The following is a 23,261-nucleotide window of genomic DNA, read 5'->3' as shown; positions in this document are numbered from 1 at the left end:
AGGAATACCTCAGAAATATTACAGGTCAATTTATCCACCTAAGTGAGAACCCTCTCAGACCCGCTGGAACAATTAATTAATCTGAGCCTGAATGTGATCGAGTGGAGCCTGTAACAGATGTGAAATTAATCTTCAGTGATTGACAGCCGCATTAAAATGAGGTTGGAGTTTGCGAGGGTATCCCCTTTTGTGAAATACCTGCTGCCTGTTAAATGCCATTTTATTTTTTGCGTGGAAGGAGGACAGCAAAGTGGGAATTTCATTTCTCTCTCTTTCTCTCTCTCACTACCTCTCTCTTTCTGTGTCTCTCTCCCTCTCACTCTCTCTCTGAAATGATACGTGTGTATTTGCATATAGAGCAGAAAAATATTAAGCAGGAAAGTGAGATCCGAACACAAGTGGGCAGGCGAGACTCATTTGGAGACACATGTTAATGGCAGGTGTTGTATGGACGGACTGACAGCTGTCCACTTGTATTCTGATTTATCAGGACAGTTGTTGATACCAGATGGGAACAGCCTCAGAGTCAAAATGCTTACATAGATTTTTTTCTTTTGTTTCAACTCAGGTATGTTTAAGTATCCTCAACACTTGGCATGGGAGGCCAGAGGAGAAATGGAACCCACAGACCTCAAGCTTTTTACAGGTAAGATGGAGATCCTTTGCATCAAAAGCAATAGTTTCTCACTGCCCTGTCATTACACTGCCAGTGGCTCTGTATTAAAAGGCTTGGTGTTTTGACAACTGTCATCAAAGATCCTCCTTGAAGTCAAGCAATTATTATTATGCCTTGGTGGCAATGTGTAGGGCTTAATCAAATGAAACACACACTTCATTTGAACCTCCAGGTTAAGCCATCAACAGACACATCACTCATCTCAAAGACAGAGTAAGTAAGGTTCAATTGCAAGTTCAGCCCTCGATTGTCACATTCAGTATTTCTTTACTTGTGACTTATGAGGAACTGTTTTTACTTGACTCCGTCAAACTGCACACTTGGCAGTCCTATCTCCGATGAAATACAAATACAAAATATGCCTCTTTGGCCATAACCAGGGGCTAGTGGGGATGTGAATCTCCATCATGAGGCCGATACGATATGCATCTCGATGCATTGCCAATGAGCTGATACAATAAAGATAGATATAAAACAACTACCAATGTGATTATGGTACAGTTCACCCCCATTGTGATGCAGTGCGATTTGGCACGATTTGATTTAACACATTGCGAGTCAACACAGTATGATGCAATGCCACAGCATGGGTCTGTGTTAATTTGATCATTGTTATAGTTCTGCTATTGCAAGAAGAAATCCTGATAGATGTGATAACTCCACTACCCGGAGACCGGGAGAAGGGGACGTTACAATGGGGTATCTTATCTCTTATCTTATGCTTGAAACTACAGTGGTGTAGCTCACTTATCCCAAAGTGACTCCATGACATCTCAAAGTATGTGCTTGTCCTGTTCACGCCGTATGTTCACACCATCATTACTAAATTATTCCTATTTCCATAGAATGACAGTGACAGCTTTTTGAAAGCAGAATTATCCTGTTTCCAATATAATTCTAACCATCTCTGGCTGGCCGGGGTGGAGCAGCAGCATTGCCTCTGCTCTGCTCTGCTCTCAATATTGCCAATTTACCAGCACCTTAGCTTTGCACAGCTGGTACTTTGCTTTACTAAGATCAAAGAACTGCCACACTTAGAGCAAAATGTGTTGGGTTGTAGTTACCTGGGCATTATGAATCCACATGGTGATGAAATTCCTTCATTGTTTGCAGCGAGCTCTTCTGGGCTGCTAATCCGGAATACTATATCTGTGTCTTTCTGTTCTCTTCCATAGCAAAATAGCTCACAAAAAAACACTGTTAGCACATTAACAAATGTGAAAAAAGCACATTATGCCATTTAAAAAAAAAAAAAAAAAAAAAAGTCCCTGTACCCTTCTTTCATGTAATTACAATTATTTATGAAAGTACTATCAGGTTATTTCTTTCCCGTTCAAAGTTAATATGCAGATGTTTCCTGGAGAAGTCACCTGCCGGATTTACTTTCCAGTTCAAATAAGAAAATAACAAGAAAAGAACAGTTTAATTTCTTAAATATGTGTAGCAGGGCCTTGTTTTTAATTTATGCATAATCCACTTTGTTTGGGACTGATTCTGATCACACAGATAAGCTGCTACTGTGGTGCATCTTGAGTCAGTACAGGGCCCTGTTCCTCATATGCGGACCACTGAGTTAGCTTGCTACTTACTTAGCTTACTTGTCACTGCAGCAGCAGCTCCTGAAATGCAAACCTGTGAATTCTCAAGTTAAAGCAGGCTTAGCTGGACTATGACCATGAATTTTTCAGGTTCCCCAATTCATCAACTCATTTGCAAAGACGATTGTGCCTTTCCTGAAAGAGGAGCCGCTACACAAGTGTTACTGTGAGTGGGCAAGCTTTTAGAAGAGAACACCTTTAGTGACTAAACAATACACTTTATGAAACAAAGAATTAAGTGTGCACACACCAAAATTGAATTGATGAAATGAACTTATTTTGAACTCTCTGATTGCATCTGTGGCACCATATATGGTAGATACGGAGGGTTTTTGTCCTTTACACACAAATAGAAGCATATCTGAAATGTACTGGCAAAATTAGCACAAACTACACACTTTTAAATATTTTCAGTGAAGTGAGCTATACATGAGTCATCTTTATAAACAGTAATTCAGCAATTATTACTTATTTCGGTGATTTCATTCTGTTTTAAAACTGTAGCCTTCTTTAAGTTATGGTGCTTTTCAGCCAATCAGATGCTTTCTGAACCTGGTTTCAACTTTCTATTCCTCTCCCCTTCATTTCAAAATGAGAGCACACCGCTACATCAGGTGACTACATCCAAATTTAGCAAGTCAGTCTGCCAATTTTGTTCAAGGAACCAAGTTAGCTGGATAAGGATAAGCTTCATAATTTGAGCCAGCATAATTTGAGCCAGCTAAGAAGCGTGGATTTATGAAGCCATGTGCAGAGAGCAGAGCCCCGGTCTGCTCAGCCCAAAATGTCTCAAACATGCCGCAGATGACAATTACAGGGTTGGCATAAAATTGCATACGTTTATGCAGTAGATTCTCCCAGTGTGCTGCAGTGGTTCCCAAGTGGTGACTTATCTGAGCTTATGAATAAGCCCACACACACAGCTTGTCGACACACACCCACACCCCTTCATACTGCATGCAGTCATTAGCTGCGTGCACGTTCGCAGTCATTGTATATCGATTTCCACGACAAGTGAGCACCAGTCCTTGGGAATCGCTCCCTCTTCTTTTTTATAATTCCCTCATTTGCGGGGTTGTAGAGTTCATAGAGATGTCTCCATTGATTATCATTCCAGTTAGCATCTCCCAGATCGATAATGGAAAATAAGGGGGTTGGTGAATAGCACAGATGGGGCGAGGCAAGAATCAAGTGGTTATCAACGGGTGGATATCGGATCTGAGATCTGGCAACACAGTTTGGAGGGGTGGGTGTTATAGCAGAGTTGAAGGTCATTGGTGTCAGATTGCTGGACTGCCTTCAAGGGCAAAACACCCAGTTCTGCCTTGGCGTGGGCCAGCAGGCAGGCCTCCAAGCCCCAACTTGTCATTGTTGGTAATGTAGCGATTCAGAATGGACAGAGTGATGAAGGGAGACACGTCCTCAGTCTCCTTGAGACAGGCCAAGGCATTAATTGAGCCATTAATAAAGATATATTGAAGGATATATTTTTTTTACGGGGCCTGAAAAAATCCTTGCTTTTGTCAGATGCTGCCTCAGTGTCCTCCACAACCAAGCTCATTTGTAGGCCTTCACCGTGCCCCACACCCCCAGCATCTGCCTCCTCCGCCCTTACAGTCTCACTCCTTCCTCAATTTTTATTCCATCCTCTCCTCAAAGTTGTTAAAACCCCTCCCTGTGGGTCCTTCCTTCTCATTCGTTGTCTCTTGACATTCAGCCTTGGACTACACAATTCTGAATTAAATAGGAACCACAAATGTTTTTATTTTTTAGAATTGAAATCACGATTCACACTCTCAATTCTTTTGTACAGCATGCATTATGTATCCATTTGGGCTGTATTCATATAGATTCACTAAAGGTTTAAGTGGTAAACAGAGAGCAATCCCTTCTTTACCTTTCGTACCTCGTCATTCCTTCTCATTGTGAAGTTGTCACTGCTGTTAGGTTCAAATAGGCTTCCATGTTTCTCGAGGATGGAGGGTCAAAACCCTAGACCTCCTGTGGCTGCAGAATATTCTACATCTTTTAAGTCAGTTTCAGTCGTTCATGAGGAGTTGTCTTTAAGAATAGGATAGCATTGAGAAATGAATCATGTTCATGATCTTAATATAATTAATCATGCAGCCCTAGTTCAGTTCCACAGGTTTCATCACTAAACATAGCACAGATGTATTGTTTTGTGTATTGTGGTATATCGTGAAATTTCTAGAGGTGTATTCCAGACAGCAAAAACAGTCAATGTGATAAATACTCTTGGGTTGTCAGGTATCAGGGAATTTTGCAAATTGATAATTTTACAGGGATACAGCAGAATGTATCCCCCAACTAAGTTCCACACATTCACTGAATCAAGATAGTGGTTTCATAGCAACTGTTGAGGAAACCTGGCTGTTTATCTCTTTGGAAAAACAAGATTAACCACAAAGCAAGGAAAACAAGTTTCAGAAATACTCAAACAAATCATCTAAAAGTCAGAATTTTACATTGGAATCACAGTGGGAATCCTGTATATTTGATAAAATATTTATAATAATTGATAAATAACTATACCACGTCTGTTTTTTTGCTCCTTCCATTAAGGTGCTAGTGTCGGTGCAGTCCCTCATTCTGGTGGCTGAGCCCTACTTCAATGAACCAGGGTACGAGCGCTCCCGTGGGACTCCCAGTGGCACCCAGAGCTCCCGCGAGTACGATGGCAACATCCGACAGGCCACTGTCAAGTGGGCCATGCTGGAACAGATGCGCAACCCCTCACCATGCTTCAAAGAGGTGGGAGCAGTTTTGCTTTCTTGTTGTCAAACTGTCCTCATCACAGCCTTGGGACAGGTGATTGTGCTCATGTTCACATGCTCCTGCACACTTTTCACTTGTCCTAAGTGTGAACTCCTTTTGGCACTACAGAGTAAACTAGAAAGCATGAGTGCATACTTCCACCAACGCTATGTAGTTGGCAAAATATGTTGATTATTCAGCAAAAGTTAATCACACCCACCGCTGCACTGCCTTTTTGCCGATTGATCTGAAAACAGAATAATTTATTATTGTTATTATTATTATTATTATTATTATTATTATTGTATAAACACTTTATATTGTGCCTTTCTTGCAAGGGGTGTAATGGAGTTCAAAGTGCTTTACAATAAACTGAAGAAACAGGAGAATAAATAAAAACAGGCAAATTAAAACAAGTGAAAATATGGTGCAATAAAACCAAGCAATCAACAAACAGTAAAAGAGGCAGCGAATGGCAAGAACAGGTAGACTAAGAACAATAAAATATGTAGAAGATAGCAATAAAATTAGAGATGAAAACAAGATGTTTTCAAAAATGAAGAGTGACAGTTAAAAGCAATGTTGAATAAATACGTTCATTTATTTCATATTTTGTTGTCATATTTTTCAACAACAGCTGTTGTTGAAAAATATCCAAATTATGTCCGAATCAAACTCTGAAAATGGAGAGAATTCTAGTGCAAAAGTTAGTAGTTTCTATACAAGTCGCACCTTGTCTCCAAAGTGGATGCCACGTAAACGAGTTGGAGTGCATGTGGTGATGAATCTGCAAATCACATGTTGTGGAAATGCATCGACCTTGGGAAAATTCATGTCTGCCAAACACTGTTGTTAATTTACTCTCAGCCCCTGTGCTCAGTGCCTCTGGATACAGAATTGTCATCTTACACACACTCTATACTCGATACACTACCTGATATGCTTCTAGCAGTTTCAGCCCTGTGATAGAGGACAAAGCCGCCTCATCTCTCAGGGGAGCAGTTATACCAGTTGCTGGCAGATAATAAATTCCCTGTTTAGTAATTCCCAGGTTGATCATATCCTCTGGATGTTACCTCGTTCCGTCTTGTCTCTTTCTCCTCTTCCTTGCTGTTTTTTGATTTCTTCCCATCCTTGTCATGGACCACAGAGAAACATAGAAAATCTCTTGCTTGGGATGATAGCAATCATTCCACCCACTTCAGAAATGTTGAGCAAGACAAAAGGAATATGATGAAAGTTTTTTTGGACAGAAAAAAGGAAGGACAGAGAGAGTTCAATTAATCCCATCATGAAATCATCCTGATAGACAAGACTAACTAATAATAGTGAATAAAGAAGACTGAGAGAGGGGAATTGATGGCTGTTGAAGTTTGGTGTAGGCCTGTGTGGGTGTGCACAAGGCTCTGCTCTGGTTCCCCAACATCAACTATAGCTAGAACACTTCCACTGAGAGCGTGCAGGACTCTCTTTAGGCCTTTTCCAAACGGGAACCCCACAACATCACAGTCACAGCTGGGGATGGCACCCCTTGACCAGGAGGAGGGTATGGAAAGTATAATCATCTCCAAAATAGTATCCGTTACATCGTAAGATCCATTTTAAAATGGTGTTAAAGGGACAGTTTACCCATTCTGAAAATGTTTATATTATTTCACTTTTAACTTATTTAAAATGCAAATTGTGGACTGTGGAGGTGGACTTCCGCTGGCTAACATTCTTAAAAATAGCCGCTTAATCCATTCAAAGAAGGTTTAACATCACTCACACACACTCCCACTGGCTGTGGGTGATTTTTGGAATCACTTTTCCCCCACCTGTCTGTCTTTCTGTGTCTGATGCCAGCGGACTATGTCTTAATCGAGCTGCCGTTAGTTACAGCTTTGCTTCAGTGAAGCGTGTGTGCAGTGGAGTGTGCTTACGCTGATGTGCTGTCTGCACTTTGTGTGGGGGTACAACTAAATCTTGGGAGAGCTGCCATGTCCCCCTCCCTCCTCCCTTGCCCTGTCCTCGCCATGAGCTGGACAGGAAAGCCAGACTGTGGGGAATTATAGGGGCTTGGCAGGGACCTCAGCCTGAGATTAGACCAATCAATCGGTTCATACTGACCTTTTGCTAAAAAAAAATGATCTGGTTTAGTCCGTTTCATCCAGCTCTGATAATGATGGATATGATACAGTATGATGAATTACATGTTTATTGTAGAATTAATCAGTACGGCAGCGGTTGTCCATGGGAAGACCTTAACCTAAACAGTGACATTTTCATCAGCTTCCACAGATATTCATGAATTCATGGATCTGTTATTATTGATATTCTTGGTTTCAGTGAAGAGAGACAAATGCTTCTCCACCCTGGAATGAATACAATTTTGGAATTCAATTCTGGGATAACGTCAGGGGTCAAGTTGAAGGACTGGGTGAAGCCCATTGGCTCAACCAAAAATATTACCACAGAAGTACATACTCAGTGATCAACAGCTGAAGTTTTTATAGATAGATAGATAGATAGATAGATCTTTATTGTCATTGCACAATCATATACGTATAATAATGCAACGAAATTAGGGCTCAGTACTTTCGGTGCAGGGCAGAATAGAAAGCATCGTGCAACCTGCTAGTTGAATAGCTGAGTCCGGTATAGATGGCTGCAGCCATGTCTCTGATATCAGAAAAATGCAGCAGTCACGGAAACACTTGTTGGATGCGATGTGCAGGCGCAGTTCGTTGATTTTGTTAGTTATGGACCTGGCGTTGGAAAATGCTGGGAGGCGGCGGCTTAAAGGGTTGTCTTTTCAGCCGTGCTAACACACCGGCCCTGCAGCCTCGCTTTTGTTTTGTTTTGGTGTCCTCCAGAATGTCCTGGTAGCGATGAAAGTCCGGTGAAATTGGTATTTCGCAGCGTAATCCCAAGCTCAAAAGGTCCTGACGACTGTATGTGTACATTGCCCAACATAGGTGGTGTTTTCAGCTAAAAACACAACCGTTCACACATACAAAAACATAGAATACGGCATCGAGAGTGGAGAGCTGTAAGCCGCTGCGTCTATGCGCGCCGCCATGGCAACCCCATAATGGTATGTTGATTAATACAGTTGCTCTGATGTAAGTTGTAGAAGTATAACATGCACTGTGTGATGTTGAACTTCTTATTCACTTACATCGCATGCCAAATGAACCTAGATTTGTTTTGGGATTATCACTCAAATAAATAAGATGAGATGATTAATAAATGCTGAGGCTACACTGGAGAGAGATGAAAAGAGAGAGCCTTACCACATTTGAAACGTGATCCTAAACAAATCCATGAAGCTGTTCTGATGCACAGCAGTCCATGTAGAAAGTCACAATAGAATAAAGACCAGCAAAGTGAAAAGTGGTTCTGCATATTTCTGCATTTTCCCTTAATCCTTTATGATCAATGCTGGATAAATGAATCGAAACAGGCTACATCAAACTATAAGCTGTGTTCTTGTATGAAAACAGAAAACTGGTTAGCAGAGGGCAGAAGAACCAGCATCACAGTTTAAGTAGCTGGCACCATGATAGATCGCCTCTTAAATGGTGACTGTATGAACACAGTTTTTTGCTAGCTAAACTTTAATACCATAGATCAAATATCATTAAAACTTACTTGACTGGATGCTCAAATGCAGCAGTGTGACTTCAGTCGTCCTGCCACTGTGTGCAGGACTATAGAGATGCACAATCCACAGTGTGGGGTAGAAATTCAACTGAATTCATTAAATCTGGTTGTTTTAACCAAGATTATGCTGCAAGATGTTGTTTTTTCAACTACATTTAAGTTCCCTGTTGTAGGCTAACCTGCACTTTTGCAAATTTCCACATTTAAAGCTTGATGTGTGTCCAAGGAATCCTCAGAGCCACCAGGTGTCACATATGCAGTGTTTTTTGCAACTTTATTAATGCATATGTGGCTAACCGTTTGAGCAAGACCTTTTAGAAAATGTTGTGAGCTGGTTGTGATTTAACAGCAAAGTGTGTTAGCATAGCCTCTTGTGTACTCAGATGCTTCCACAGTGATAATCTATGCCGAGCAGAGGTAGAGGCAATGCTGCTTGTCTTTGCATGGCTCACTGGGTTGAGTTAAAGCCAGCCTTAACACGACAGGTGATAGATGCTGGAATTAAAAGCGGGTTCATGACGTCAGCCCAGCCAAATGACGGTTTAAAAACAAACAAACAAACAAAACAAAAACATTGGATAAGAGAACATACGCGGATTTGACAATACCACCTGCCTGAGCAATCACACATAGCAATTCAATTAAGCTTGTGAGAGACACTTCACTGACACTGCAAAAAGTCAAAATCTTACCAAGATTATTTGTCTTATTTCAATTAAAAATGTCTTATTTCTAGTCAAAATATCTCATTACACTTAAAATAAGACATGATCAGCTCAGAAATAACTTGTCTTTAGACAATTTCACTTGTTTCAACTTGTTTCAAGCGAAAATTTACTTGAAACAAGTTAAAATTAGCTTGAAACAAGAAACAAATTTTGCCAATGGAACAAGCAAATTTTTACTTGTGACACAAGTGAACAAGTAAAAATTTGCTTGTTCCATTGGCAAAACAAGTTGAAACAAGTGAAAATTGTCTAAAGACAAGTAATTTCTGAGCTGATCATGTCTTATTTTAAGTGTAATGAGATATTTTGACTAGAAATAAGACATTTTTACTTGAAATAATACTTTTTGCAGTGTACGCTCCTCTCACTGCTGCCTTTTTAGTGCCTTCAAGCCCTCAGCAGAGACAACCAGCAACACACATGACACAGATGGACACAGTCGCACGCTCCAATCATCCCCTGCCTCTGTACGCCCATTCAAGGCACATTTGAATAATCCTTGAAATCCTTTTTGTTTGTTTTGTTTTTAAAGGAAACCAGTGTGTTTTTGGTAGACTGTCCCAGTGGTCAGCCTCCCTGTCAAGTGAGGACAGACCTCAAAATACTCCACGTGTAGATCATTTTCTCATGTGCTACATGCTAACACTTCAGTATACATTATGTTGAACAATAGTAGGCCACTAGCATAATCCCAGGCTCCCACTAACCAGAAGGTCTTTGGAGCATTTGTTGCTTTCGAGAGCTTTATCTACCAAAATCAGTAGGGCTGTAGGATTAATTGTGTCAAGATTGTGATATCACTTCACTTTCTCAAAGTGATCCGAATCATAAAGGCATGCTTTTACTGCATTTCTATTCAGACAATCCTCGAATCCTATAATGCCTAAAATCATGCACCCCTAATTTACTCTGACTGATGCCGATGTTCCACATAAATGCAACTGTGCAGCCTGTGAAAGTACAATAGATCAGAGGTTAGTGTAAGCTTGTCTTGTAATACATTCTCAAAGCGGAGTAAAAGCAGTGGGTGACACAGACTTGTTGAGCCCAGGAAAGAGCCCTGAATCACTGCTAGTCTCAAACAGCTTTATGGGCCCATGGTTGAAACAAAACAAAACAATATCCTCTGTGTATCTGCCGACTCTGCAGATAATATATCCAAGTTTCAGATCAGTTGTGCAATTGCTTTGTAAATCAGCAATGCAGTGACAGAAAAAAATTATTCAAAGCTCACCTTGATCGCTGTTCCACCACACTTTCAAATTGACACTTAGAAAGAAATAATCCGAGAAATCCAACGAGAGCCTTTTGAGAGCAAAAAAAAACATGCTTTTTTCTTTACTTTTGATTTCTACAAGCGATCCTCTGAGATGTGATGAATGACTGTATGTTTATGAGCAGAGTTCTTGGTGTACTAACCCCTGTAGTGGTCAGAAGATGGCTTAGTACAGCTTTAACCATACACAAAACACATTTTTCACGTTGCCATCTTATTATACAGTTGTCCCTCGCTATAACACGGTTCACCTTTCGCGGCCTCGCAGTTTCGCGGATTTTTTTTTGTGCAATTTTGCATGTTTTCTTTCTTTTTTCTTTTTTTTTTTTTTTTTTTAACAGCGCATTGTGTTCTGCATCCTGATTGGCTGTAGACTGTAGACCATTGCCAATCAGTCTCCTCCGTGCCGTGTCTCCTGTACAGTACAGAATGCGTTCAGCTTGCCTAAAGTGTGTAGTGAGGGGTTTTATAGCCTTAAAACATCTAGAATAATTGTAAAAAATAAAGCTGACTACTTCGCGGATTTCGCCTATTGCGGGTTATTTTTAGAACGTAACTCCCGCGATTAACGAGGGACCACTGTACCTCATATTGTTAAGTCTGACAGGGTTTGCTATCAGTGTATTAAATTATGCAGGCCGTATACCAACCCCAGACCAACGTCTGTCACTGTAGGTAATAACACTTAATCCATTTTTAACCTACAACAGTTGTTTGTGTTGCTCTAACTGCAGTGAATCACTGTGAGCCACAAAACAAAGCAAGGCACGTAATGAGTATGTAGGCTTTCCACTAGTAGTTAGCATCAGTGGACTGCAGATTAGCGCTAGAAATGAATGATTATAGAATGCTAACAGGAATGGAAGTAGGCTGGTATTTTAGCCATTGAGCTGTTTGCTGCTACTCTGCTCAGCTGTTTACTTATTGTCACAAAGGAAGTAATCATCCACAGGACAATTCTCTGGCTTCATTTTGGTTGCGGCACTAATAATTTTCCACCAATAAGGGCATAAGTTTGAAAGGATTCAATGCTGTAGACCACAGCTATTTTTAGTATGATGTGTGTGAATCCAACATTTGCACACACTATTTATAGAGGGGGGGATAGAGAACGGAGTACAGGCTTGAATTATGCAGCAGGAGATTGTCAGGTGGAATTAAGGACAGCGAGTAGCATGTTAAAATATGAATTGCTGTGTGTGTGTGTGTGTGTGTGTGTGTGTGTGTGTGTGTGAGAGAGAGTACACTTGTAAATGTGCATGTTTGAGGTAAGTAAGACTTCATGTGTGTGTGTGTGCTGTCAGGAAGCTGTGTGTATGCATGTGTGTGAGTGAGAAAGCAAAGGCAGCGTCCTCACATTCATATACTCGCTGAAGCAGAAATGGGCCATTAGAGCCAATGACAGGTGATATCCTTAACGAGATGCTCATATTCTCAGACACATAGCACCATTAGGACACTCCCATCCATGTGGAATGGTTCAGTCCACCATGGAATGGGGGTCAATGTCATGGGCCAGTCCATTTGATTTATGGTGGTGACGGGATGTCGCAGATGATGCCGTGCATTTAGCACTGGATGTTGAATGGACTTCCATATATCTCTCCATTCATATCTGGCCTTGGGCAGGTGGATGGAGAGGTGCACTTGATTTGCCATCCAGGTCTGCTGAGAGCATGCTGCCAACAATGTTCATGTATATTTCTCAAGCAAATGAGGGGAGGGCAGTGTGCAAAAACACATCATACACAAAATGATAGTCATGTCAGGGAAGTCAGTTGTTATGCTGAGTCGTCCACAGCGCTGCATTATTGATAGGTTTTAGAGAGACACCTCTATCTCAGTGGGACTAGGCCTGTAGACTGGGGCTAACCTTTTCAGTGTGTCTGTTTGTTTGTGAGTGTGTTTGCCCAGCTGGAATGAGGGGATGTAGTTGCCTTGGTTCTGGCAGCTTAGCAGATGGTGAGGTTCTGGACAGTGCTTATCCAGCCAGGAAAGGCAACCCAGCTTTATTTGCTCTGACCTCAAAAGTACAGGCCTCAGGTCTGGGGGTGAGGCGAGGAGGGGGGATCTGGAAGGGCTGGGTTGTTCGTGTGAGTGAGAGACAGGGAGAGAATATGGTAAGAAACTGGGGAGTATGAGTCATGATAGTATGATATTGTCTGAAATGACTAAAAGGAGAATAAAAGACAAAGGGATGAGTTTGAATTTATAGCCTGTTTCCATAGCTCTGATGGAACAAGGTCTTTCCTGCATTTATGCATCAGTTTGGTGACCTTTTATACTTAAAAATTTCAAGTGAATCATCATTTTTCAAGCAAAGCCATGTGGGAGCTGATCTTTCCTTTATGTGTCAGAAACTGGACAAAGGAAGGTACAGTCCGAACCCACAGTCCGAGCTAATGAGTGATTCCTTTGGTTTGATGGGAATACAGTTGGGTCACAGTGAAGCTCCAAAGTTGGAAATGTACTGAGAAAGCTTCCCTTCACAAGATCTTAGTCAAGTTGCTGTTTTCCATAAGAAAACTAACAGAAAATCAACTCCAAGTATGAAAATGGCTGCTCTGGACTCCTCATACCAAGTTCACCCTACACGATTGTAGCCTTGAATTTCCCCTCACTGACAATTTTTGGAGATTGCCATCAAAAGCCTCAGATCATTGGCAAATGGGTGCTTGATTGCTGTGTGAGAACTGTTCAAGGACACGATCTAAGAGGTTTGAGTTTGTTTCACAGATACCCAGAAGATATCAAGCAGGCTAAATATCTGATGTTAAATTCAATAGCCACATTAATAAAAAACTACTATTGCTATTAATAAAATCAGTATAAGTTGATCATAGAAAAGTATGTAGACTGTGGGTACAAGCCTGGCCTAGAGCCACTATTTCAGACGGCATTCTCCTCCCCTGCTGCTAATCCTGGACACTATTTTGTAAGGGCACCATCGCTGCTCCCTGGGCTTAGCAAGATGATTACGATTGGGTTAAAGAAATAGAAACAAGCCATAATGTTTTCCCGCCTGTAGCAGAATGATAATGGGTTCTGTCAGACTTTTCTCCAGCGCTGGTACAGTGCTAAAACGATGTGTGGAGATGAGGTCTGGGTATGTGAGACTAACTGAATAGCTGTGGCCCAGGAAAGGTTAAGCTGAAATGAATTTCTGTGTTTTATGAATGGAATGTGGTTTGTGCCGTATGTTCGTTCAAGTACAGGGACAATGTTTTCCACCAGGAAGACACTGCATGAGATCATCAAAACATGTTACACTTACATTTCCAGAATTACAGATGTTAATCATCACTGCTCAGTGAACTGCCTCTTTAGCAGAGGTTCCTGCTCTACTGAGAGCATTTTCTAGTTAAGTTTCTAGTAATTATGGATTTTCTATGTGTCTGTTCACAGTGATATAAGCTGATAATAATAATAAAATAATTTTGTAAAGTAAGTGAAGATATTAAACAACAATATTCTAATTAGGCTTAAAGGATTTACATTTTGTTAGTTGAATGTACAACCCCCACCGGATCTGCTTAGAAAGGTGTAGCCTGTGGACAAATGTAGTTAATGGCACCTGGTCTAGGAGCAGGGATGGGCTAGAGCCTGAGTTCAAGACCGATGAAAGGTCGCCCAGGGCTTATTTGTCCTGTGTTTACACAGGCACTTGTTAACCATGGACTGTGTGTTAGCCCTGGGTTAATAATGCATTCTTGTGCCCCAAAGTCCTGGGCTAACCCCTTAGCCTTTCTGGAACCTGGGACTTGTCATACCCCGTGAAGTTTTCGGGCTGTTTTTTGTTTCCTCTTTGTATGAAGAACCAAACATTAAGATTAGAAAGTGACCCATAATCTTTGTCTTAATTGCTTGGTAGTTTTGCTTTGTTTTTTCCCACTCTTTGGCTGTGCACACTGCCAAGGTCTGCCAAATGCTGAGAATACTTTAAATATACTTTTTCATTCCTAACAGCTGAGTCAAACTCCCTAAAAAATACAGTAAAAATTCAATTAAAAGAAAAGTCTGGCTGCTCAATGCTTGACAAATTAACACTGACAGTCCTGCTAGCTCTTCCTAAAGGTTTGTGGCACTTGGGTTTAGTATCACCTCCCGAGCATGGTTGAAATCAGGTTCCAGGGACTTTACCTGGAAACTTGTTGCCGCCAGTGGGAAAGACTCCAGAAGCCATGACATAGCTCTCATGGCACGGCGCGCCTTGCCTCGAAGCACCACAACTTCATCAACATAAAACCCAAGGGAAAATAAACATCACTGAACTTAGCACAAAAGATGGAGCCAGTATTTCAACGGGTATGTAAAAGGATGTAGAAGGATACAATGAGGGGACTTCCAGGTTTGAAAATGTCAGCGCTTTCATTTCTTGGGCAAGCACTGTCACTCAGCAGCAGAGCAAACGGTCAGTCCTCCTCCTTGCCAGATGCCGACTGTTTTCATCCTTTTCAGTGGAGCTGAACAGATCAACCAGTGACCTTCTGAATCACTGACTCTGGTCACTTGGAGCTGGAAAAGACCACATCTGGACCATGTAGCAGAGACTGAGAGAGAGAGAGGAGATGGTGGGGGAATGATCACTTTCAAGCCACGGTTGCCATGGAAACCTGCACGGCTGTGGCACACTCCTGTTTCATTCCTGGCTTTCCCTTCGCATCAAATCCGCTGTATGTGAGAGAGGGAAAAGGACAGATGGATTGAGGGAGCATGAGTGACATGCGTATGACCGCCATCTGCACCTCAGACCAGGATCCCTGCCTGCCAGTCATAATAAATAATACAATCTGTCCTATTTTGTCCTGTTTGCACCAGTAGCTGCTCTGGCCGTGCTTTGCTGGTCAAACACACCCCAAGTCCAGTGATGCCAAACTGTTGAAACATTTCCCCTGCTGCTTGTTATCTGACTTTACACACATGGGGAAGGGCCCTCATGTTTCTCCACTAAGCTGTTTTTTTCTTCTTCTACCAAGTCAATCGTATTATCTGTTGAAATATGTAGAGAGCAGCTACAGTAGCAGCGTTTTCATAAAATGTAATGACAGGCAAATAATTAAATGCTGCAAAAAATCAGGTGAATTAAGTTGTGTCTCCATAACATCTGTTTAAGTGAATGCGGCGTTGCATCCTGCCTTTGGGAATGATGGCGTCATGTTGCTGCCGCCAACTAGTTTGCTGGCCACATAGGTGTGGTGGATTTTGCAGATGCGTAATTTACATTTGGATTTCCAAATCTCAATAAATCACTGCGCTACTTTTTACTGTCTAATGTTGCCGTTCCATTCTGTGTATGTGAGACAGGTGACTTAATGTGTCCACCCGGACCTGTTTTGACAGCGCAAAAAACATTTTTAAGATTTTTTTTCTACATTTGCCATTTCGTTCAAGCATTGTTTATTCAGTGCAGCAAAGCATGCATGAAAAAGGGTTGATCATCTTACCAAAGCAAGTTGCAGCCAAGCCGCGTATTTGCTACTGCCTGTGTACGCATATGTATTACTCTGAGGGGTGTAAATTAATTCTAGGTTTCATGTAGATTTTTACATATCAGCTACAGCTACACTGCATCAGCACACAACACAAACGGAAATCTGGAACTGAGTGTGTTCTTTTGAAGTTTTCATTTGATGGTAATTTACAAGATAGATGGCACTTTCTTGAGAATAATGAATGTGCCTGCCTCCTAACCCGGTCTTTGAACAGCTCTGCTCTGGATGTCAGGGGTGGAAATATTTATGGTCCAGTCTGGGAGCTGCAGCAGAGTGGGTCACGGCTGTGGTCAGGGTTAGCAGGGCAGGGACCTGAGGCTCCAGCGTACCGCCGATGGAATACAGAAAATGGAGAATAAGGAACTTTTTAATGGCTGCATGATTCACACTCGCCCTTGACCCTTTATGTGTTGAGCAAGTCCACACATACATTCTTGGGCCTCTTTCCCCCCCTCGGTTGCCCTGTGGAATAATGAGTGGACAGCATTACCTCAAAGGTCACTTAGTTTATCTGGCAGCCAGGGCTCTCCATCAGAGGACCCGGTCCCTGAGTGCACATATGAGCAGAATGCATCCACATCCACATCTTCCCGTGCACCTGGCTGTTTGTGTGTGCATGTAAATACATGTATCTCCTAAAAGGTCATTTGTCAAGACACATTAAGCCGATGTTCTCGTGCGCTCCATGATCAGTGATGGTTGGCATGCAGTGCTCCCATCCATGCTGTGATCGATGGCTGTGGCCAAATACCAAAAGTCAAATAAATGCGTGTTGGCCTCACCACATCGGCCCCATGGGAGAATGCCTCTTTTAACCCTTTGAAAGCCGTGGGCAGGCTTGTGAAAGGTTTCTTTTTCCCTTCTTAACAAAAACATTTTATTCCTCGTCTTTTTTGAGGTTTTTTTTTAGTAATTTTCTTGTAATACACGCTAATGTTCAGAAGCTTGGAATTACAGTCATTTGGTGTTTTTATATCTAGGGAAAGCTCTTTCTTTTGGTAAGTTTCAAACCAAAACTAGAATTTAGAAATGACAGTCTATTACTTACTAGCAAGTAGCAGTAGTAGCAAATGAAAGGGAGAAAATTTTAGCTTCAGTTAACGGCATAACTGTTTTCATTTGTATTTAAAGTCATAAATGTGGTTTCTGCAGTACCTCATGAACACATTGGCATGGCTTGTTAACGACGAGGTACAGCAGTGTAATGGCTGCTCAAGTGGGGATTTGCGGTTATATTAGAAACTGAATAAAAACAATAGTTCCTACGGTAACGGTAATTACTACATGTATTTTTGATCAGTTAATGCTTGGTGAATAACAGTTTCTTTAAAAAAAAAAAAAAGGAAATTCAACAGAAGTCACCAGTGTTCACAATTTGAAATCACAAAATCCAATTAATTAATTTGTTTGTTTGTTTTTTCAAATTTTCCCTTTTATATTTTACAAAGTTACAAAAGCATGTGAACACAGCAGATGTCAGTTACAAGCATCTAAACAAAAATTGATCCAGAATTACTGATCTGTCAGTTAAATATATCATTTTAATGAAATGTAGTTTACTTGTTTTTTCTTGACATTCTTAATGTTATTTTATGCTACTTTTTGCAGACTTTCTGGTAATTTCCTCATCATTTTTTTCTAATTTACTTCTAATATTGGGTAATTTTTTGCTCATTTGTTTTTTGCCTCTTTTCCATGCTTGCAAAAGAAACCAAAACACTGCATCTCACCATCCATACATAATGGTATTGACATGTGCCTTTTGTTTTCAGTATTGCGGCCCCTTGCTGGGCATTGTGTGCGCTGGCTCCGGCTCCGGCTCCGGCTCCGGCTCCGGCTCCGGCTCCGGCTCCGGCTGCTCTTGGCCGGGGCAGAGCCGGGCAGGACGGAGGCTTGGAGAGAAGCTCCGGCAGCAGCCGCTCTGACATTTTGCACACACTGCTGTGACCTTGAAACGTTCCCTGGCAATCACCTTGGGAGCATCGCCCAACTCATTTGAAATAACTCAAGCGGTGGGAGGAGCTGGACGGGGGGGTTACACGGCCCTGAGGAGGAATAATAGGTAGGCAGAGATGGGAAGTGAGGCTGAAGATGGAGTGCAGATGGAAGAAGGAGAGAATAAGACAGAGAGAGATGTAGAAAGAGAGAGAGATTACAGCAGCCCCCGGCCCCGTCCGCTAGCTGCTGTACCACTCTTCAGATTGATCTCAGTTCAGAGCAAACCAGCAGCCGCCATAATAACTAATCTTCTCTCGTCCACCGCCAAGAGAACTGTTATGGAGGACATGGACAAGCAGCACTCACTGCATACTGATGTGGCCGCCCTGGTGACTGTTGCTAGGAAGTAGATGGGAGAGGGAGGGGGTCGAGGGTGGGAGGAGTAGTTGATTGACATCATTCATTGAGCCTACTGTGTGTGCGTGTGTGTGTGTGTCATCAGAATGATGTCAGAGCAAGTCTCGTGAATTGAGCTCCATCAGTAATAAACACACAAAAGGCCCTCAGCAATGGAGAGATGCAGAGAGGTTTCCTCATTGGATGGACACAACTAGCAGTAGGATACAAAAGCATGCAATTTTTTTTCTTTGAAAAGATAAAAAAATAAATTATATTGTGGAGGCAATGACAAAACATGAGGACTGTCTATTTTGTTCTAATAGAAGCTGCCCAGTGATCGCACACAGGTCTCAAGTCTGACTAAACAATGCACATTTATGCATTCGCAAATTGCACCTAAATTTGAAAAAATGTATTATCACGGTTGGTCTAACACTGGTTTTCAACTATGAGGCGTGTGGGTCCACTTCATCTACAGAAATAAATATATAAACTAACAAAATCCAAATCTCCATATGGAACCCTGAGTGGGTGCAGGGATGCAGCCTGGAATACAAATCTGTGTTTCAGTTTATGCTCAGCCTCTGGCTCTCTGCTGCTCCACGTCAGATTGAACTGAAGTTGTGTGAAATTTTCTGGCTTGATTCATTTGTGAACATCTTCACTGTGAACGTCTTCACTTTGAGATTTATTCATGTATTTCTCTATTTATTTTGGATGATAAATTCCTTTTTGATGTGTTGTGTCGGCCCGTCCCAGTCAGTGTGACGGCTCTCCCTCTGCTCTTTGATCTGGTCCCTCAGCTGTCACACACACACACACACACACACACACACACACACACACACACACACACTCCTCCTCGCTACATTACTCTCCTCAGTCGTTTGTGCGTTGATGCGCGCATGCTAATTGATCCAATTAGATTCCGGTACATACATCAGCTGAGCTCAGGCTCAAACACACACCTTGAAGAGCCTTGGAGCTGCTCAGAGTTCCCACATTCACAACTTGTGTGTTTCTTGTTATTATACGGTCTCTTCATTATTATGACGCGCAACAACCTGTAATGATGATGAAATTGCAGAAGACAATACTCAGTGACATCAAAAAGCTGGACTGTGGATGTTTTAGTTTCAGATCATTTTGACTTGGTTACAATTTGGGTTTTTGCCACATGAGATGAGACACAGATAAAACTATAATAAAATATGATAAAGATTACAGCTTGAAAGAATTTTTGCAGCATTAACGCTACGCATTTGCAGACATTTGCGGCTGAAGTTAAATTTACCATCCACTATTCAATTTTTTGGCACTACTTTCACAGGAAAGTTGTACCAATTTTAATAAATAGGAAGTTTTTTGTTTTTTGCGGGTAATTTCTTGATAATTTACTAATCAGCTCTTTTTCTGTGTTTTTGGGGGGAAAAAATCGAGTGAATTTCCTCAGGTTTCAAACAGATTAAATTATATGTGACACAAAAATTTACCAAAACATTTAATAAAAAAAAGCAAACACTTTTCAAGAAAATGATCAGACAATTAGCACACACAAAAGCAGGAAATAAGCAAAATATTTTGTTAAAAACTACATAATAAAATTCTATATGGAAACATGCGGCGTCAGATTTCTTTGCCAGCGTTAGCAGGGAGCCAGCAGCCTGGCTTTGACTGTGCTCTGCTTCAGGTTCAGTTTTCACAGCCACGTATATGTTCCATGATCTAACAGCCATTGTTGGTTCAAAAAATATAAAGTCATTTACTGGTTTATGCATCTATATGCTAAACATTTCCGTCTAATAGCAAATAATTTGTGATTCTCACTGCATAATTCTCATGTATCTTCCAAATTCCTCTGTAAATGTTGATATTCAACAGCCACATGTTTTTCTGAAAAGGTTTTATTTGGCAGAGTTTTGGGCCTGATCTGATGTGGTGGTAAGCCGGTGTTTCTGCCTGTTGTGTTTTCAGGTGATCCACAAACATTTCTACCTGAAGCGAGCAGAGATCATGTCGCAGTGTGAGGAGTGGATCGCCGACATCCAGCAGTACAGCAGCGACAAGAGGGTCGGCCGCACCATGTCCCATCATGCCGCTGCACTAAAGGTACGCACAAGGAACCAGATCCTCACTCACTTCCTGTGAGACAGAGACAGAGCAGTCAGAGCATTTTTTCAAACTTGACATCACTGTATAAAATGACCTATAGTGACCTCTAGGAGAATCACATAATCACAGCCTCATGAAACTTTATAGCCGGAAACTAGAGGATAACTCAGAAAACAATAATCACAGTAAATGGTAATATCAAATCGTGATGCTTGTAGAATTACAATAGTTAAGAATCACAATACATATCAAATTGGCACCCAAGTATTGTGATAGCAGCAAATCAGGAGATAAACATCCCGAGCCGAGAGTTGGGTGAAAGTTTTTCCTGAGATTTGAGACCTTGCAGTTTGAGGAGCGGGCTACAGGGAGGATTTTGGTGAGCTGAGTTGACGACTTGGTGCATTTCTTTCAAGCTGAGCTGTTTCTCTAACTCGTGCTTGTCTGTGTGTGTCATCCCATCCAGAGACACACGGCCCAGCTCAGAGAGGAGCTTCTGAAGCTGCCGTGCCCCGAGGGCCTCGAGCCGGACGGAGACGAGTTCCCCGAGAAAAGTGCCACCCTCATAGTCAAGGAGCTGCCCAATCAGGACGCAGAGAAGCCGAGCAGCAGCCAGGACAGCCACTCCGGCGAGGGCCAGTTATGAACGCCTGCCCCTCCCTCCTCCGCCTGGCCTTCCTCCCACAGCACCTCCCGCCCCTCCTCCTCCTCACCACGATTACCAACGTTATTTGAGACTCAGACTCAATGGCTTCCAAGCACAAGCCACCGTTTTGTCAATATTTGTATGTAAGAATCTAATTGCATAATAGCTGAAATTGAAAATGGGTGTCGAGGGGGAGGGGAGAGTAAGACATGAGTGAAAAAGTCACTTACAAACCCAATGAAAACGATACGAACTCCAAACTATGCTACGCCCTAACTGAAAACACAGTCGACAGAAACTTTTATTTACCTGTACAAGAGTGTAAACATTTTGTGCTTTTTTTCCAATTGTGAAATAACCACTGATTGGTATGTTATTAAACTTGTTTATGTATACATAATGACAGAGGAAATCACAGATTATATAAGGGAAACTACCTTTAGAGAAGAATGTTTACTGAATGTTAATTTCCTTTTTTCTTTTTTTTTTTTTCATTGTTTGTTTTTGACTGTTAGAGCAAGAACAGTTGTAACCAAGGATATATTGGTCATTCTTTAACAATGCTATTTAAAAAAAAAAAAAAGAGAGAGAGAGAGAGAGCGAGAGAGAGAGAGAGAGAAAGAAAAAAGAAAAAACAAATACTTCATTGAATTTGAGGAAAAAACTCTGGTCGCCCATTGACATTGCTTCATTTGATTTCTATAGGATCCTGTACACTTCAATAAAGGCTGAGATGGACATTCTTAAATGCTATGATGTTATCCCTTTTACAGGCAGATGAAAAAAAAAACATGCTATGAATGAACTTTTTTTTTTTTTTTTTTGCCTCTCACAAAATTCTCAATGCAAGTTTAATAAATGCAACCTGTTCTACTTTGCCCAGTTATATACATTGATATGACTGTAGATCATAAGAGTTGGACTGTATGTCAGATGCACATGGGAAATGTATTTGAAGGCTTGTGCATGTGTATGTGTGTTTTCTGTGCGTGTGCAACAATCCCTAGTGAGATACAAAGCTGTGATGTGCCTTTGATCTACACCATACCACCAAATACTCAACCAGTACCTTTACTGATTGATTTGCTATTTCTACAAATTAATAATTCAGCTCCGTCTGGCATAAACTGCTTTGATCTTTTTTTATCATTATTATTATTATTATTATTATTATTATTATTATTATTATGTTGATTCCAGTGAACAAAATGCACTTTCTATTTTACTCACTCCTAGAACAGTCACATACTCCTTTTGCTAGGACATTAAATGGAGCTTGAAAATGTGGATTGTGCGAATGCTTCTTTCTGCATTTTCCAACATCACATGAGCTTGATGGGGACTAAAGAAAAGCAGCAGAGCGCTCCACTGTGGAGGACGAGCTGCTGCCCCAAAGTGTCGGGCCCCCACAAGTAACCCTCTGAAGTTTGAAAAAATTCATTTGATTCTTTAAAAAAAAAACAGGGAAAACAGTGATGAGTAAATTTAGAAAGAAAAATGCCCAAAAAGCTGTATTTATCCTTAATAAATCATATTTAAACGTCGAATGATTAGTGATGCTGGATCGACCTTTGACAAGTGTTTATGAAGCCTGAGCAAATTCACTTGACGTCTTTCAAAAGCTTTGGGAGATGCAAGAACCAAATCAAAAGACTAAACAAAAATAAAAATAAAAAATAAAAACAGTATGAGAAACAACCCGAAAAGTAGCAAGAAATTAGCAAAAAGTTCCAACAAAATGACCTGAATAGTAGCTGAAAAGTTTAAATAAATAAATAAATAAATATCATAGATAGATAACAGCTTTAATTTAAGGGGTTGAACAAAAATATGGCATTGACCTTTTAGGAATTATAGCGAGGTTTATACATTGTCACCCCATTTTCAGAGGCTCAAAAGTCATTGGACATTTGACTAAAAAGCAGTTTGATGGCCATGTGAGGCCTTTTCCCTCGTTATTCCATGACAAATTAAGA

The 23,261-nt window shown here is 41.2% G+C and overlaps 1 protein-coding gene across 10 annotated transcripts in view; it reads left to right on the top strand.

Moving 5' to 3' along the window:
* The window catches only part of birc6 (baculoviral IAP repeat containing 6), a 165,490-nt gene extending 143,319 nt beyond the window's left edge, over positions 1-22,171 (top strand). For all 10 annotated transcript variants that reach the window (XM_030070848.1, XM_030070857.1, XM_030070854.1 and 7 more), the window contains 4 exons: positions 569-646; positions 4,858-5,046; positions 20,502-20,636; positions 21,106-22,171. In XM_030070848.1, coding sequence (XP_029926708.1) covers positions 569-646; positions 4,858-5,046; positions 20,502-20,636; positions 21,106-21,285 — 582 coding nt within the window. In that variant the 3' untranslated portion in view covers positions 21,286-22,171. The remainder of the gene's footprint in view (positions 1-568; positions 647-4,857; positions 5,047-20,501; positions 20,637-21,105) is intronic.
* Positions 22,172-23,261: the final 1,090 nt, after the last annotated feature.

The sequence above is a fragment of the Myripristis murdjan genome, chromosome 15 (assembly GCF_902150065.1).
Source record: "Myripristis murdjan chromosome 15, fMyrMur1.1, whole genome shotgun sequence".
Classification (NCBI taxonomy): Eukaryota; Metazoa; Chordata; class Actinopteri; order Holocentriformes; family Holocentridae; genus Myripristis; species Myripristis murdjan.
Note: the sequence above shows the minus strand (reverse complement) of the source record. Positions and strands in the feature narration are given on the sequence as shown.